The following is a 14763-nucleotide window of genomic DNA, read 5'->3' on the forward strand; positions in this document are numbered from 1 at the left end:
ACGATGTGGATGCTCTTGGACAAGATCGTTCCCTACTTGTTGTCCTTTGATCTACTCACACGGGTCATTGGGAGCTTGCAAGTGACATAACCCGTCCAAGTTGTCAATTGGTACCGTCGTACTTCTCGTTAATTCTCTAAAAATACTAATGATTTCACATCATTAACATCACATTTAGTGATTGTCCTCCGTGATATAACACAAATTATCAATTCCCGACCGTCATGTTTGATCAAATTGGTATCAGAGCTAATTGTGCTAACCTGTGTGCTTCGCATCGTCGGTACTTTAAAAAAAAAAAATTGAGTAAGAAATTATTATTGATTTCTCTCATTTTTGCACGTCTTGCACGCACTCATTTCTCAACTTTCATCGCACATGCATACATTCATATAACTCGGCATTGCAGCATCCTAGATAGGAAACCCTAGAGAACAAGATAACTAGCCAAAGGATGGTTCAAACACGCTGCCAATTAGGGTCCATAGTGGAAGGTACATCCCATGATGAGGATCCTAGTTACGATCTCGATCTCCCAGATCTTCCACTAGAAGAACCCTTACTGGCACTTCCTCAGGCCGCTACACCTGACACTGTTGAGGGCGAGTCAACTACTCAAGCTAGTAGGGAATCCTGACCTAGGTATCCTACTCCCCCTAGCAGGCGGCCATGGACCGCGGCACCGCCTCAGTTCGATGACCTAGGGCAGACTGTACTACCCTCGGCGTCCTTGTTGAAGCCGTTCTCTCACCATGATGCACCACGAGTTGCCGATTTCATCGAGCGACCGGAGAAAGCGCCAGCCAGAGATAGCTCGGAGTCCCAGCCGCCTTCTAACATGCCTCCTCAACCGTACGAGCCACCAACGTGCCCGTATAAGCCACGTCGCACACCATGGGGACAATAGTAGTCACGACAACCTTTAAATGATAGATATTATTCTGCGTGACATAACGAAGACCGATACTACCATCACAAGCAGCCAGAGAACTATCTAGAGTTACGATTCCTGCCCCGATAGGAGGCTGATAATCTCAATTTTAGGGTGTTTTTTACTGGTTATTTATCAGTTGAATTCGTGTGAGGATTGAGCTTATGCAACGAAATTTATAACCTCACAGCCTTTGGCAAGCAAGGGTCGATCCACAGGAAGCAAAGAAAACAGCGGAAAATTCTTTTCTATTAAATCAGTCTATTCAGTTCTCTAATTCCAATGGTTAATCTCTGTAGAAATTTTCTTCAGAATAAGTTACAGAGAATTCCTTAAAAGTATGGATTCAGCTAATTCTTCAGTTAAATTATCTTCAGTTAAGTTTAACGGAGATATCTTGGCAAACTCAATTGAGCAGAACCGTCAGCAGAGAAATTTTCTTTGTTGACGGTTCGCTTATGCCCTGTGAGGCAATTGAGCAAACACCATGCGGGTGTTTGTGCACGCGCGAACGCCTGCCCGCGGTGAGCTCGCTGGCGCTGCTGGCGCTGCTGGCGGCTAACTGCACGCGGCGCTGCTGCGCGCGGGCTAACCTGCACGCGGCTCTGCTGCGCGCGGGTGAGCCTGCGCACGGCGCTGCTGCGCGCGGGCGAGCCTACGCGCGGCGCTGCTTCACGCGGCGAGCCTGCTCGCGGCGTTGCTGCGCACGGCGAGCCTACGGCGCTGCTGCGCGAGCTGCTGCGCGCGGCGCTGCGCGTGGCGCTGCTGCGGCGCTGCTGCGAGCGAGCCTGCGGCAGCAACAGCGCGGCGAGCCTGCGCAGCGCTGGCGAGCCTGCGCGCGGCGCTGCGGCGTGCGGCGAGCCTACTTGCGGTGCTGATTCGCGCGGGCGAGCTTGCTCGCTGCTTGGATTGCTGGCAACCTAGGCTGAGGCCTGGGTTGCTAGTAGTTGGAAGTTCTGCAGGGAAGGAGTTCACGATCGGATGCGAGAACAATGAAATTTTTTCTAGACAGAATGGAAAACGATTCAATCAACTATGGGATTCGAAATCAAACGTAACCAAAGGAACAACAGAACTTGGAAATGCTGAAGACACAGCTTGTGATCTTCAGCCCAACCCTGATTGTCTTAGAAGGGAGAAGAAGATTGTACCAAAACCGAAACGCTCACGCCTCCTTGTGTCACTCCTTCCGGGCAAGGCGATGATCGTCGTGCTCCAGCTACTCCTCAGCTTGCTTCTCTCCCAGCTCCAATGCTCATCAGCCTTGGAGGGTCTGCAGAAATCCTTTCTCTCCAAGCCCTAGCTTCCTTGAGAGAAATTCTGGACAACCTAAAATCAACTCTCAAGAGAGTATTTATAGGTTTCTCTTAAGTCATGCCCAGGGGCATTTTCGTAATTTCTGCTTCTTTGAATTTTTTTTTTTTTTTTTTGCCCGCTCCTCTTGATCCTCGTCTCTTTCCTTGATCTTCTTAACCTGTCTCTGAATGTTTCCTAACCATCAAATGTTAAATATATTCCACTTGATTCAAAGGATCAAGTGGGGTTAGTGATTTTATAAAATGATGCATATGCATGATATTAGCATGAATTAACATTATAATTTTGATGAATGAAAACTAAAAAGTTTAATTATTTGATGACATATTTGAGAGTCATCAGAGGCACCACTGGCAACCGGATATTGGCTAGAAGTCCACGTCATGATTATCAAGGCCGACCTTACGAGCCAACCCCGGCTTAGTATCTGACACGTTATGATTATGTACTGTCATACACGCATGGCCACCCACATGCACGAGAGGAATTCTATTACCTGCCAGGGCCCCAAGCAAACCCGACACCGTATGGATCTGCGCCGACCCATGTACCTTTGTATGGCCCCTAGGGTTACTATCCAGCACCTATTGCACCCACATGGATGATACCGCCGACTTATGCCCTGGTGCTGACCTACAAACTGACACCGACCTATGCGCCAGCGCCGACCTATGCACCGTCACTGACCTATGCAACACGTGATTCCTACGCCATCCCGGCGCCACCGGCTGCACCGCCCGCTGCTCCTGCAGCCCACGTACCATACATTGCTCCTACCCAGTATGGCCAATATTTACAACCGGCGCCTCCAGCCCCGAGGACTGTAGGCATGCCACTGGGTCCTCATGCGCGATTGGTTTATTGTCCGGTCAGACATGTCATGGTTCTCGCCCTGACATTAGCACCCTTAGATCCATACGAAACACAAGACGTCTATTCGATATCAGCCAGCTTATCGTCACTACGACAGTGATGATACAGACCATAAAGGGGAGACCCATCGAGCCATGATTCAAATGGGTGTTCAAATTGATGTTCCCATCCACGAGGGCACGAAAATCTGAAGGATTATAGGGATTGGGAGTACAATTTAGAGAGCTACTTCCAGTTGTGTGACATAGACGACGACCTTTGCGTCGCATGTGCCGAGGCCAAACTTGGGGGCCAAGCAAAGATATTCTTGAAAAACAAGAAGGATGTCGTGAGGCGATGAGGAGGTCCACCCGTCACATGGGAGGTCGTGTCGAGAAAAGTTAAGGATAAGTATATCCCTAAGATCTTTATGTCACGAGTCCTCCTAAAGTGGATGGATCTCAAGTTGGGCAGGCATAAGGTTAGTGACTACATTGAGGACTTCAAAGAATAATGTATGCACTGCCGCTTGGTTGATAGCCCTCATGTTCAGATTGCGTTCTTCCTGCATGGATTTCGACCAGAGCTAGGAGCTGAGGTGTTGGAACAGAACCCAATATTAGTAGATCAAGCATACAACATCGTGGAGAGCAATGAGCTCTCCATCAAGGATACGCCTTTGGATTACCAAGAGGGGTTCCATACCCCACTAGGAGCACCGCTCCTCCACCAACAATGTTTACCGCAGTTCCAGCTGCCTCATCCGTTGTCTCGACTACTAGCGCTCCAACAACAAACCGCGAGCAACTACAATGTTTTAAGTGTAAGGGATTGGGACATTGACGGTCTGACTTTCAATCCCTACTTTTTATGCATATTAGTGGGAATCCCATCGATCCACCACCCGAGGATGACGTAGAAATACATGTCTATCCAGGAGAGTGCCTCAAAGACAAGGCATATGAGGAACTGTTAGGGTACATCTAGATTACCCCCGCAGTTCCAATGCTCATTTCACTAGTAGTGAACTTTGTGATTCAGCAGAACACAATGCCTAGTGACATCCTTAGAGCATTGAGGCCTACTCCAGTTGCACCAGCACCCCCGCCAGTTAGAACTCCATCGATGTCAATACTGACATCCCGAGCATTCCGAGCTCAACCACCATTAGTGACGCCCAGCATAATAGCAACACAAACTCCTACATTAGCGATTATCTTATCGCCTCCGTGGACACAGTCGACGTCGAACTCTGACGATGTTGTGCAGCGCACATCCCTCTTTTACGTCTACGTCAAGATCGGTGGGTGTACGTGGGGCCTTACGTGGAGCGAGCAAGACAGTGATACGTTGTTAAGTCCAGATTTAGGGGTTTAATATTGTTGTTTTAATACAGACTTCACCAACTATATTTATGAAAAATTCCACTTAAACACTTAATAGTTAATATAGGGCAAGTATGAGTTCAATCCACAGAGAGGCAGAAATTTAATTTCAAAATGTTTCATAAGCGTGAAATAAAGGAAATAACTTTAACATTGAGAAATACATATTTTTGTTTTTCAATATTTTTTGTTAATTTATATAATTTAATATTTTTTAAATTGAAGCATAAATACAAATCAAGACACAAAACTATTTTATACTACTTTTTTTAATTTTTAATTAACACCAGAATAAGAAAAAATATTTTTTACATTTTGTAGATTTAAATTAATACCAAAAACCATTATACATAATAAAAATGAGCTAGAGAGTTGTATAGAATTGCTAGAGTGACTATAAATTGAGTATATTAATTTATTTTTTGATTGTTTATGATTTTAAAATGTGGAAACTAACTTTTAAGGATTTTTCTAATGTTCCTACAATTTTTAAATGCATAATATAACAAAATTACCCCCTTCGGCGATCACAGGCAACGACTGCAACGACTGGCAGCAGAAATCCAAAATCGGCCCTTTGGGTCGACAAGCCTGATCCACCCCACTTATGGAAGTTGGCAGGTCTGGTCTAGCTTAATTGTCGTGAACCCAATTTGGTTTGGCCCAACTGACTTCAGACTTAGGCAAAACACTTATTGACCTTAATTTCTCTCTCTATAAGGACAATACATGTTTAGAGGGATGGATTTAAAGGGGAAATGAATGGTGAATGAGGGGAAAGTAGACATCTAAGTTCCTATGGCCTCAATGTAAGTGTATTGGGCCTTCAATGCTTCCTGTCAGGTATGGGTCATTATATTTTTCCACGTTCAGGCATCGTTGAATGCAAATAGGAGATGAGATTAACAGAAAACTTCAACAAACTTACATCAACCAGGTTGAACAACCAGGATTCTGAAAATGCCTTGCTAACCACTTGCTAGAGCACATCTAGAATAAGGGTAAATGTGGAAGAAAAATAGTATTTAGACATAGGAAGAATTACTAAAATACCCCTTTGGGCATTTTCTATTATATTTTATTACCATTTTGCCTCTTTTTTTCTCCATTTGTTGAGAGCTTTGTCTTGTGATTTTCAGCTTCTTTCATTGTGAGGTGCTTCAAAGTCCAATAGGCAAGTCAGGTCGTGGCCCAAATCCCTCTGATTGCTCTTTTGGAGCCCTAGAATACAATTTGATCATTTCAAGCCCATTGGAAGAATCATTGAGCTACCATAAATTCTCCAACTCCATAGGAGTTGTATATTGTCATCCCTGTAAATTTTGGCACATGTGCAACTGTGAAACATTTTCAGTAATAAAGCTTCTTGACATCAAAGAAGTCAAGGCTGTTAGTAAAAAAAATAGCCATAATGTGCAGACATTGGAAGTTACAGCTAATGCATAAATATTCAGTTTATTCCAAACAATAATATAATAAATTCTTATGACGTCATTTTTAACCCAATCAAAGAAGATACTGGAAAAGTTACCACTATTGGGTTCAAGGACCATGATTGAGTGAAATATAAATTATTCATATATCATAAAATTACAAACACAATCGTAAAGACCCTCAAAATACCATGGTCAAATCACCTTGGTACTGATCAAATCTGTAATTTTTCTGTCTCTAATGAGAGAGGTTAATGTTTCATGTCTCTAGCCTCTACACATATCCAGCCAGTACCCCATACATTACATATCCTCAATCTTCACAATCCCAGTTGTCGTTCCACTTCCACGATTATGATATTTCGGTCACATCAAGAGTGGTGAAGAGCCATGGGGAGAATGGAGAATAAGGGAAGGCTCATGAATAAAGTTTATATATATGAAATTTTTTCGAGGCTTTTTTACTATATATACTTAAATAGGATATTTTTATAAAATCCCATACACTTTGAGTGTACTTCCAACCTCTAAAAAGCCATTAGCATGTTACCCTCTAGGCCCATGTGTCAGTTTAGCTAGTTACTGCAATGGGATAGTAACCTTTATTATGCTTCTAAATTGATAATATATTATAATATAGAATAATTAAAAAAATATCAATTTAACCCTATCGACAAGTTAAGTTTCCCTCTCCCAGGCAGCCAAGCTACACCCCATATCTAGAAGACACAAAGGAGTATTGACTCACTCATGGAACATTTTTTTTATCGATTAATGTACATTTAGTCCCTCGTATGCTTCATATTGATAAGATGATTTATTGTTTGGTCAACTATCAAAACCTATCACTCACCCTAGTTACTACTGATGCATTTGGCAATCATCCAATAATTCTACTTTGATTTTCTAGTGCCATGGCCAATGACTTCAATGCATTTTCTTTTTTGAGATGTCTCCTCTTATACTCATAGGAAATATTCTCATCTTGATCACTCAATTATATTTGTGAACTTCTTGGTACACTAGACTTAAGAGTTTTTGGAATTCTATGATTATGAACTTGTAAGTCATAGTAAAAATAAAATCATCCATCCATCGGCATCCTTGCTGTTTCAAATTTAAGGACCACTTGCACAACCCTGACGAGAATCAGCCTAATTGAGATCTGTTGTAAATCTATTCAGGGGTTCATACAGATAAATTCAACTCTCTATTTCTTTTAAAGAGAACACATGATCTGCCCTTAATGTCTTTGAACTAATGGTAAGGGGAATGAGCATACTCATAACATGAGCGAGACTAGATAGTATCATTATATCATTATTTTTTTTGTTCTTCTTAAGTATCTTTTGAATATGAATATTTTGAATGCATATATAAATAATAGTCATCTATGTATTATGATATCATCATAATTTACGTAGTCATTTGATGTATTCATGGAATTGATTATACGCATTACACGTGCTTTGTAGTAAAGAGATTATATCATTGAATGAGGTATCGAATGTGTATGGAGTGGAATGGAGCAAATGAAAGAAATATATTTGCTTATTGCGATGGAAATGATGGAAGACACATGCTGACAAGCAGCTGAGTGGGGACGAACGATGATTATTTTTTCATCACAGTTGCGACAGATATGGAGTCATATATTTTGAATAAGCAAATCAATCCACTAACAGAAATTAGGAAAAAATCAAAAGGGTGCCCGTTTTACAAGGAAGGAGTGTATTTATATATCCAATATCAGGGGTGGCTAGAGGTGGGAAATCTGGAACTACCCTCAAAATTTTAGCCCCTGACTCCTTTTGGACCATTAGATATCATGATTTGAATTTCAAGCAATTTAAGCGCTCTAATTATCTGTCTCCTTCCGCCTCAAAGGCAGAAATGGAGAAAGCCAGAAGTCATTTACAATAGGTAAATAAATTTCAAACCATATTTTTTCTCGCGTAAAAAATTATTTTCTTTATGAATTACACGATTGAGAAAATCTTTAAAGGACCAGAATCCATGATAATCAGACAATCATTCTTAAAAAATAAAACCTTGGAATACATCTAAATAACTATTTTATGGAATTTTAAATTATAAAATTCATTAAATAAATGTCAGAGAAGTCTGTGAAAATGCCATAAAATGCATAAACATCTGACCTCCAGTCCAAAAGTGTAATCCTTTTTTAAGCCTTAATATCATGGATTTAGGATCATTTCAATAAAGTTAAATAAAAACATCAAGTGAGAGTACCGCTTTTAGATTTTGAGGATTTTTCTGTCATTTTATGTCTGATAATGTATTCATGTCTGATTTTCCTTTCGTCATCCACATACTTGGAATTGTCGAGACAAGGGAATTTACACTTAAACGATATGCATGTACTTTTTTCAAAGATAAAACACACTCTATTGTTTTCTAATTATGTGTTTTTTTACAATGGATTTCTTTTATTTTTTTACACCCCTTCAGCTTAAGCCCTGCCCATGGCAGTAGGGCCAGTTGAAGGCACACACTCTATGAACAGTATAACTTAGTATAACACAGTCTATGGTTGCGTCGCTGCCCGAGCTGGCTAGAACTGGTTGCCCTCAAAGGTCTGGCCAAAGGACCAGCCTCGGGGGGCCACGTCGTAGCTCACCAGCGTCCTTCCGTCACTGGTGGTGACCTTGAAGGAGAGGCTCTGACTGCCGAGGTCAGCGTTGTTTTGCCAGTTCTGGCCCCAGTTGCGAGAGAGGGCTTGCCAGTCGGATGTGGGAGTCTTCAAGGCAACGGCTATGACGTCGCCCGCGCCTCCGACGTTGGTGACGAGAACGAGGTTGAAGAAGCTGTGGCCGTTGATGGTGAAGCGGATGCCGCCGGACTTGACGCAGGGGACGCGCTGGTAGGCGACGGGGACGATGCCATCGCGGTACTGGGCGATTTTGAGGAAGGCGGGCTGAGCTAAGTCGAAGTGCTCGCGCGGGGGGTTGCACCAGCCGCCGTTGTCGCTGGGGATGGAAGGGTTGGGCGGGCAGAAATTGGTGGCCGTGACGGTGATGGTGCCGGGTAAGCACCATTTTGGGTCGCCGGCGCACTTGATCGTGTAGCAGGATCCGCAGCTCAGCCCGTTGTTGAACAGCGCCGTGCTTAGCGCCGCCGTGTTCGTCCCATAGCCCTGGCTGTATAGGTTTCCGTATCCGCATGCCCCACCTGCACCATTATCCAATTTCTGTTCAGTTTTCTTTAGTCATCGCTCTTTCTCTACAACTCTCTCCTTACAGCTCTCAACATCATCCCTCACTCTCTCTTTACAACTCCCTAAATCTCTCTCTCTCTCGCTACATCTCCCTCGCATTAAAACTCTGTACAAATCTCACTTACTACAACTCTCTTCATCTTTGTATCTATCTTTAGAACTCTTTACATCTCTCTCTCTTTACAACTCTCTAGAACTCTGTTTGGCTCGTCGTATTCTAGATATGTGAGGCAGGAGACTCTTCGCCTCTCTGTCGTTTTCTCTCCATCTATTCCTATCTCTATCTCTTGCACTTAGTCAGTCGTTTTGTTTATTGTATATCGATACCGCTCAGTCTCGCTGTCTATCTCCGTCTATCTACCCTTCTTTCCCTCTCTCTCTCCATTCACCGACCTCTCTATCTTTCTCTATGATTTTTGTCTCTCTCTCACTGAATCTAGAGATCTATCCATCTCTCTCTCATCTGTATCTTTGTATCTATCTCTCTAAGGAGAGGGGGATGACGTACCCATTGTGCCGGCGGCGTCGCCGCCGCCGTAGAAGGTGGCGTGGGCGTTCTGCCAGCCGCCTTGGGCGGCGCTCGGCCGGAAAACCGCCGCGAAGAGGAGAACGCCGAGTACAAAGGCTGCCATTGCTGGATTCCTAGAGAGAGAATCTCGCTTGTTTCTGCCTTCCTGTGTCCTGATTTGAGAGAGAGAGATAGAGGTGTAAAGCTAGAGAGAGAAGTTGGTGGTAGTGAGTTGTCTTGGAGAGCGGAACTTGGTGGGTTTTATAGGGGGGCTACAGTTGGCAGTGGACCCGACATAAATATTGAAGCAATTTTCTACAGTTGGGAGCACATGCGATGTGGCTGGGCCCGCCAACAAGGGCTGGCTTGTTACCGATGTGGATCGCCGTCGGAGATCAAAAAGGTTCGTGTACAGATATGATTAGACAATAATTAGGACTAATGTTTGATGTTAATTATGCTTGCCAAAAAAGGTCATGCAGAGTCTGGTTTGTGCGAAATTTGGACTTATCACCGTGTATTAACCGCTAATTGAGGGAGGTAATGGGCAAAAGCCTGGGGATGGAGAGTGGTGATTACAAAGATAATTATTTTCCGATACCATATGCAGGGAGTTGCTTTCGTCGTAATTAGGCCTAACCGTGTGATCATTAATACTAATTACTGGCATAAGACTAGAAAAATGCCTTGGGTGGTGGCGTGGGGACATTAACAAGCCAATCCACTGCTGATTTCCCCAACTTGTGTGCTTTTTTGTACCGGTTGCAGCTGCGTCTCTCTCATGCACCTGTTCCTTGATAGCTTATCTCTCTCTCTCTACAAAATCTCATTCTCTCTCTACATAACTCTCTCTCTCACTACTATACCACTCTCTCTCTCTAGAAACCTCTCGCTCTCTACAAAACCACACTCTCTCTCTAGAGATCTCTCGCTCTCTACAAAGCTCACCTCTCTCTCTCCAATACCTTATCTCCATGTCCAAATCAGTGGGCAAATATTCCAACCCGCATGTTACGCGGTCCTGTAGAGATATCGAAAATTCTCTCCTTCACGACAAAAAGAGAGAAAAATAGACGGAGGCATAGCGAGAGAGGGCTAGAGAGAGAAAGTGGCGATTGAAGATCCTGATGGTACGGCATGACTTGGCATATTTCATCAGACAGTTGATAATTTCGAGTTTGATGGTACTATCAAATCCATTTACTGGCGGATAAATAGCTACCTTCGATATTTCTCCCATAAATGATCTGAACCCCACAAGTCAGGTAGTAGCCCCTTGGAAATGATTTCCACCAGCGGTATTGTAGATAAATTAGGTAAGCTCTGGTTGAGGAAACCAAAATTCAACGAGGAGAGATAGAGAGCGAATACGGATGGTTAAATGGTCAAGAGAGATAAGAGGGTACTAGTGAGAGAGAGATATGGGCGGTTTAATGGTCACCAGAGATAAGAGGGTAGTAGTGAGAGAGAGAGATATATGGGTGGATAAATGGTCACCCTAGATAAGAGGGCAGTAGTAAGAGAGATATATGGATAAGTAAATGCTAACAATAGATAACAGGGCAGCAAGGAGAGAGAGAGAGATAGAGAGATAAGAGGGTAGAGAGGGAAGAAAAAGGTTGTCTTGTTTCAAAGCACACGGTACGTGACCTGTAGAAATTAAGCAAGACCGATCCCCTGATGCAACCAAGAACATTCCCCCATCAGTTTCACCATCATCATAACCAAACTCCTTTTTTCCCTGGATTAATAATTGGCACGAGAAACCCTATTACATTGAATTAACCTTTACCGTCACATGGCTTGCGTAATCAACCTGAAAGAGATGGGCGTAGAAAAAGGAAGAAAAAAAAAGCAAAAGGACAGGAGATAAAGATAGAGATAGAAAAGGAGCTTCTACATGTTAGTATTCGACTGCAGAAGGAGAGAGATTAACAGAATGAGAGAGAGATAAGACAAGAGAGAAAGAGAGAGATGGGAAGTGAGTTTTTCATGCTTTTGTATTTCAGACGCGAGAGATAATCACATCGAGAAAGCGAGAGAGAGAGAGAGAGAGAGAGAGAGAGAGAGAGAGAGATAGTTTTGGAGAGCGATAAAATAAGAGAGGACAAGAAAGAGATAGAAAGGTGGTTTTCATGCTATTGTATTGCAAACGGGGAGCTAAAAGAGGGAGAGAGAGATAAAAGGGAGTGCTTATACTGTTGTATTTTAGACGACGAAAGATAAAAGATAGAGAGAGAGAGAGGACAAGGGAGAGATCGAAAGGGAGTTTTGAAGTTTAACGGTGTTGTATTGCAGGCGGAGAGAGAAAAAAAAAAGGTGGAGAGAGATGAAAGGAAGTTTTCAATTTTCATGCTGTTGTATTGTAGACGAAGAGAGATAAAAACGATAACGAAAGATAAAATATAGAGAGAGAGAGAGAGGACAAGGGTGAGATCTAAAGGGAGTTTTAAAGTTTAATGCTCTTGTATTGCATACGAAGAGAGATAAAAAGGAAAGTTAAAAGATAGAGAGAGAGAGGACAAGGGAGAGACCGAAAGGGAGTTTTAAAATTTAATGCTGTTGTATTGCAGACGGAGAGCGATAAAAAATAGGGAGAGAGAGAGATGAAATGAAGTTTTCAATTTTCTTGATGTTGAATTGTAGACAAAAAGAGATAAAAACTAGAGAGAGAGAAAGGGAGTTTTCGTACTGTTTTACTACACACATGGAGAGAGAGTTATTCATATAAATAAGAAAACAGGAAAACAGTGGGCATAAACAGCGTGCATAGAGAAATAAAATAAAAGATGAAACAGAAATAACGTTGAACTAAGAACGGAAGGTTAGTAGCTATTTATGGGGGGAAGAGAGAGAAAGAGAGGAAGAGAGAGAACTCAGCTATACTAGGCCCCACCTAGCTGGACACCTCTCTGTCGGCCCAATGGCCTATAGTTTCTTTCTCTCTTCAAAAAATCTTTCTAAAAATGCGAATCAAATCGTTTTGGGACACGGGGCAGCTTGATGTAGGTCACGTGGGACCCTGATACGCTGCAATTAATGGGCCAGGCCTGAAAAATCCCCATTGCTTATGTATAGAGTGATCTAAGTTTGAATCGGACGCAATAACTCAAATGCCCATCAATTGGTTTCAAGCAGAAAATTAATTGTCAGATGTAGTTGTTGGGCATGATTCTGTCAAATCTTGTGGTGGGTGTTGCAAGAGAAAATAATGGGATGTGGGTTCTCCATGTTTCAATTTTTTGTTTTAATTCGTTGGCCACATTCACATCCATAGGTTTTACGAAGAATAGTTTATAGAAAATAGTTTTGTCTCATTTGTAGAAAATCCTGTGGAGTGTATTGGAACGAGAAAATAATGATATCTGGGTCCTCCACTGCTTCAATTTTCGTGTTTTACTTCTCTTGTTGACTTCATAAGTCACATGAACATCCATAGCTTCTATGCACAATTATTTTGTAGAACATAACTTTTGACTCGTTTGAATAAAATCATGTGGTGGGTATTGCAACTTGCAAGGAGATAATATTGATGTGTGGGTTCTCCGTGGTTTCAATTTTATTTTTTCAATTCTATTGATTACTCTCATGTGGCGCCCCCAGATTTTTCTTTTTATAAATTCCACGCCAATCACAATTAATGGTCCTCCCTGTTTTTTTCAGAATGACGACTGGATCTTGTAGAATCATAATGGGAGGATATACTTTCATAGTGCAGTGAATAACTATACTGACCTTTTTTATATCAATTACTTGTCAAAAACAGTTCATGGCCAAAGTTTTGTAAGTATACATAATGGATATACTATTACAAAATAAGATTCAACAAACAAAGTCAATAACTGTGGAGTGTTCATGTTACCTGCTTATATGGAATCATAACTAGAAATGTTTTCATAAATTTATTTTTAACCACAATAATGGCCTTATCATCTGAAAATATGTATAGGGTTTCTGGTATCACATGCGAAATAAATGAACAACATAACACTCAATAAACAAAGTTAATAACAGTTGAGGGTTCATGACATCTGTTTATTTTGAAGCATACCTAGAAATTTTTCCACAAATTTATTTTAAACACAAATAATGGACTTCTCGTCTGAAAATATGTACAACCTTTCTAATATCACATGGGAGAATAAATGAACAAGATAAGAATCAATGAACATAGTTAATAACTTTAGAGAGTATATGACTCCTGTTTATTGGAGAGTATAATTAGAACTTCTTCCATTAATTTCTTTATAAACACAGTTACCGCCTTATAATATATAAATAGGTACATCCTTTCTGATATAACATGAGAGAATAAATTAACAAGATAATACGTACTGAAAAAATTTAGAAGCGGTACTGGGTTCATGACACCTGTTTATTTCAGGGCATAATTAGAACTTATTCCAATAATTTCTTTCTGAACACAATTATAACCTTACTACCTGAAAATATGTATAGCATTTCTGATATCACATGGGATAACAAATGAACAAGATAAGACTCTGTGAACAATGTTTAGAGCTGCAGAGGGTTCATGACACCTGTTTATTGGAAAGCATAACTAGAACGTTTTCCATCAATTTCATTTTTACAAAAAATATTTACCTTATTCTAATAGATATTTCTAAATGATAATTGCGTAAGGGACGTAGATGCAAAAAATAGGTATTGTTTAATTTTAGAATAATTAATTAATTATATAGAGATGATATATTTTAATATTCAAGATTGTTGGATTAACTAGTTGGAGAGAAAGAGATTGACAGAACATAGAAGGATTAAGAGGATTAATTATGAGGAGTGTAAGAACATATTCATATTAGTTTATGTTTATCGACATCTTAGAATAATAGAATTCAGTTTATATAAGTAGATGTATTTAATATTTATTTTTAAATATTTATTTACAAAATACATGTGCGATAAATTTGGGGGAGACCAGCGATGACTGATATGTCTTTTTAAAAATGTCTCAATGAGGACAAACTCGAGAAACAAGATTCAAACTTCAGTTTTGGAGTAGATTTAGCTAAAATCACAAATGCAAACTCTAATAGGATTTAAAGGATCTACCCAAGAGAGTCAAAATGTCACCAAAA

At 41.2% G+C, this 14763-nt stretch overlaps 1 protein-coding gene across 1 annotated transcript; it reads right to left on the minus strand.

Moving 5' to 3' along the window:
• Nucleotides 1–8284: 8284 nt before the first annotated feature.
• Nucleotides 8285–9886, minus strand: LOC144706733 (expansin-A8-like). The gene is made up of 2 exons (XM_078579741.1): nt 9665–9886; nt 8285–9110 (listed from the first exon to the last, which is right to left on the minus strand). The coding sequence occupies exons 1-2, from the start codon at nt 9786–9788 to the stop codon at nt 8494–8496; spliced, it is 741 nt and encodes a 246-aa protein (XP_078435867.1). The 5' UTR covers nt 9789–9886; the 3' UTR covers nt 8285–8493.
• Nucleotides 9887–14763: the final 4877 nt, after the last annotated feature.

The sequence above is a fragment of the Wolffia australiana genome, chromosome 8 (assembly GCF_029677425.1).
Source record: "Wolffia australiana isolate 7733 chromosome 8, ASM2967742v1".
Taxonomy (NCBI): domain Eukaryota; kingdom Viridiplantae; phylum Streptophyta; class Magnoliopsida; order Alismatales; family Araceae; genus Wolffia; species Wolffia australiana.